The sequence below is a fragment of the Phalaenopsis equestris genome, unplaced genomic scaffold, assembly GCF_001263595.1.
Source record: "Phalaenopsis equestris unplaced genomic scaffold, ASM126359v1 Scaffold000216, whole genome shotgun sequence".
Taxonomy (NCBI): domain Eukaryota; kingdom Viridiplantae; phylum Streptophyta; class Magnoliopsida; order Asparagales; family Orchidaceae; genus Phalaenopsis; species Phalaenopsis equestris.
This window is the reverse complement of record NW_018164658.1, coordinates 405026-408334: the sequence shown is the minus strand read 5'-3', so window position 1 is coordinate 408334 and position 3309 is coordinate 405026. Positions and strand designations below refer to the sequence as shown.

Genomic DNA, 3309 nt, shown 5'->3' with positions numbered 1-3309 from the left:
ACTTGTTTGCTAACGGCAACTCCAATGAAAGGGCCCCACCATACCAGCCAGGTTGTTGGCGGGTTACTTGCTCGGGTTCAATTCCCCGGTCCCTCTAAGCGGTGCGATCTCATTTCGATCTTCGCCTAGGAACGACCATATCGCCATGCTTGCATAATTGCATACTGCGTACCGAACGCAGGGACACGAGAAAATTCCATCTTAACGAACATTTGTTGCCTTATCGCCTTCTACATTCTGGTTTTTAGGCAGTCCGGAAAGCCTGAAATGCTTTGTTCTTCATGGCCCTACAGGGGCAAAACGGTAAAATTGTAGAGGATTCAGTTATGCTATGCAAGACTGTACTGACCCATAAATTGTCACTGATTACTTTTCGACGTCGCCCACCACTTCGTTATAATTTGCTAACGGTTTCGAGGGCTGTCCAGTCACTGTGCGTTTTGGTCTAAGTATCTATAAATAGCCCACCTCACCCATCATTCAATTTCTCGTCTCTTTCTCCTTCCTCCCTCCCGCCCGAGTTTCGATTTTTTCCGAATTTCTTCGATCTGCTTATGTTTGGTCTCCAGTCACAAGTCTCCTAATACTCCATCAGTTCTGCTTTACCTTCAGGCTAAAAGCTCCGGTGAGGGAGTATACATTTTCTTATTTTAAGTGGTGTTCTTGAAAAACACTTCTAAGTTCTAGTTGCCAATGAAATTTAAATTTATGCCGCCTTTGTTCACAGATCTCCTTTTGTTTTTTTTTTCTGAGATCATTTGTAGTATCAGTTTATTTTCGGATCCTTGGCGATGAGCGGAAATGATCTTTTCTATTCATTTGGTTCTGAATGACTTATTCGGATCGGTCTTTGTTTATTAAAATGGAGTTCTATTTCTGATTTTAATTTTTTTGGATATTGTTTGGAATTTTTCATGGAGTTCTTGCTTGCGCGAATTTACTGTTTAAGCAAGAGCTTGACAGTCGTGGATCTCAACTTAAAATGAAAAAGTTCAGAAGTGTTGTGTCAGTTCGTGATTAGTTTGCATTTTATCTGGGTTTTACAGAATTCTTTGCATACGACAACGAAAATGCAGCATGGCTTTGTTTCTTCCGCCAATGAAGATCACATCGTGACATCCTCCATGTCACCGTTCATGTTCGTTCCACCCGATCTCCGCAACACATCTCCTCCATACCATCCAACTGGCAGCAATTTTCCCGGGTTATCTCCTAAGGTTTCCCATCCTCTGGTCAACCAATACTCTGTCTCCACACCGATCCAAATCTCAGGCAAGACACCCGTCACGCTTTCTCCATCCCCAATTTCTTTTGACAATAAAGATCCTGTCGTCAGTGAGAACAGCCGCCTCTACCTCTCCCGCCTCGCGCTTCAATATCAGCAGATCGCCGACCGCTATGAGTGCTGCCTCTCTCAACTCGAAGAAGCGGAACGGGAGGCGGAGACCGTTAGTAAGCAGAACTCCAATCTACGCCGTACTAATGAAGAGCTCTGTCGGCGGTTGAGCGTCAACTCCGGGAAGCATAAAAGCAAAAATCCGATTACTGATGCGAACTCTCCAATGTGGCTCCTGAATGACCACTTTCGACGCCTCTCTTTGGCAGAGCGGCCTGATGAAGCGAGCCCCACGAGCGTGTTTGGATTCCAGGACAATCATCTAGGGAGAAAATGGCCATCTGTGGATGACAAACGCATCACGCTGCCAAAAAGCATCTCGGTCCGTTCTACCGGCTATCTCAAGCTCCACCAGATGGTAGGCAGCTGCTCTGAATTCAACCGCAACCCCAGACATCGTCCCACCACTCCTGTGATGGTAAGAGCGCGCCGCATCCCCTTTCGGTTTTTTTCACTCTAATTAATATTCTATTTACATTAATTTTCTTAAAGCAAGTATTCTTGTCACTTTTGTTTTTGGCAGCAACAGAAAGTGCGCCTGGGCGGGGCAGAGAAGAAGGATGGTGGAGAAGCAGAAGATGCCGTGGAATTCGATGTGTATAGCCAGGGAATGTTTAAGACTGAACTGTGCAACAAGTGGCAGGAGACCGGGGGGTGCCCATACCGCGAGCATTGCCAGTTCGCACATGGAATCACTGAGCTGCGCCCAGTCATCCGCCACCCACGCTACAAGACCGAGCTTTGCCGCATGATACTCACCGGAGATACCTGTCCCTACGGCCACCGCTGCCACTTCCGCCACTCTTTGTCTCCGCAAGACCGTCTCTTCCGTCCCACCTGACCTCTCTTTGCGCTGCCGATTTATCCAACCATTTCGCAATAAAATACAAAAAGAAAGCAAAATTTCCAATCAGCAGTTCCGGGGTCACAGTTCCGAATTAGTGCAGTGAATTTACTATGATTCATAACGCATTTGTAAATGAGCAGAAAAGAAGGGGAAGTGGATTGCCAGGCGAATATGTAATTTTAGGTGTACAACTTGGTATATGGTTAATTAGTAAGTAATAACGGTAAACTTGCATGGGTTTTAGGTTGATGAGTGAAGGGTGGTGCGTGCCGTCATCCCGGGGTTCAGTTTTTCTTTGCTTTCCTCGATCAAACTGTTTTTTCAAAGATTTCTTCCAAAGTTCCTCGAAAATATTTCAATTGCTTGATTTTGTTATTTGTTTAATTCTCATTTGTAAATATTAGGATTGGCCTTATAGTTTGTTGGAGTGGGTGGTGGGGAAGGAGTAAAGGGGTGGATATTCTAGATATATTTTTTTGCTCTACTGTTTCTTTTGCTCCAGCATCCACTTCAACAACCCTCACGATGGCGATTCATTCGTTTGAACTACTCGCAAAAATCAACTTTGTAAACGGATACTTGATTTCTATTTTTTCATATGAGGTGGCCTTTAATTTCTATAAGAAGTGTTGGTGGTTCATATTAGGATTTGAAATAAACATAAGGCTATAAAAATTTAAAATTTTTGGTTCATTTAGAGTGATTCTACAATCGAGTGGATGAACAAATATTAAACCTAAAAAGCCAATGAAAGCTTGTCAGTTTTTGTTGCACTGTGCAAATAGTGATGTGGTGATGATAGTTGGGTTAAATTTGAAGAACATTACATTATTGGTAGATTCATTTCAGATGTAATTCAATAGATGGCTATCTTTAATAGTTTGTCATCCCAACAAGAGCTCATTTAATTGTTTCTATGTTAAAAAAAATCCCCATATAATGGCGTTCTTCTTATGTATTTATTTGCGGGGAATTGAAACTCTTAAGATATTGTCAACTATGAAATTAACTCTACTTGTTCTTTTTCGTTAGAGTTTATTCTTTTGATTTCTGTTGATTTGGATTT

At 42.8% G+C, this 3309-nt stretch overlaps 1 protein-coding gene across 1 annotated transcript; it reads left to right on the top strand.

Moving 5' to 3' along the window:
- The first annotated feature begins 243 nt into the window (after positions 1–243).
- Positions 244–2626, top strand: LOC110023139 (zinc finger CCCH domain-containing protein 9-like). The gene is made up of 3 exons (XM_020722400.1): positions 244–303; positions 1047–1814; positions 1920–2626. The coding sequence occupies exons 1-3, from the start codon at positions 268–270 to the stop codon at positions 2235–2237; spliced, it is 1122 nt and encodes a 373-aa protein (XP_020578059.1). The 5' UTR covers positions 244–267; the 3' UTR covers positions 2238–2626.
- Positions 2627–3309: the final 683 nt, after the last annotated feature.

Excerpts from the sequence above, each read along its gene's own strand:
- LOC110023139 (XM_020722400.1), top strand. The coding sequence starts at position 268 with ATGCTTTGTTCTTCATGGCCCTACAGGGGCAAAACG. Across the intron at positions 304-1,046 it reads GGCCCTACAGGGGCAAAACG|AATTCTTTGCATACGACAAC; the intron begins GTAAAATTGTAG and ends TGGGTTTTACAG. Across the intron at positions 1,815-1,919 it reads GTCCCACCACTCCTGTGATG|CAACAGAAAGTGCGCCTGGG; the intron begins GTAAGAGCGCGC and ends TGTTTTTGGCAG.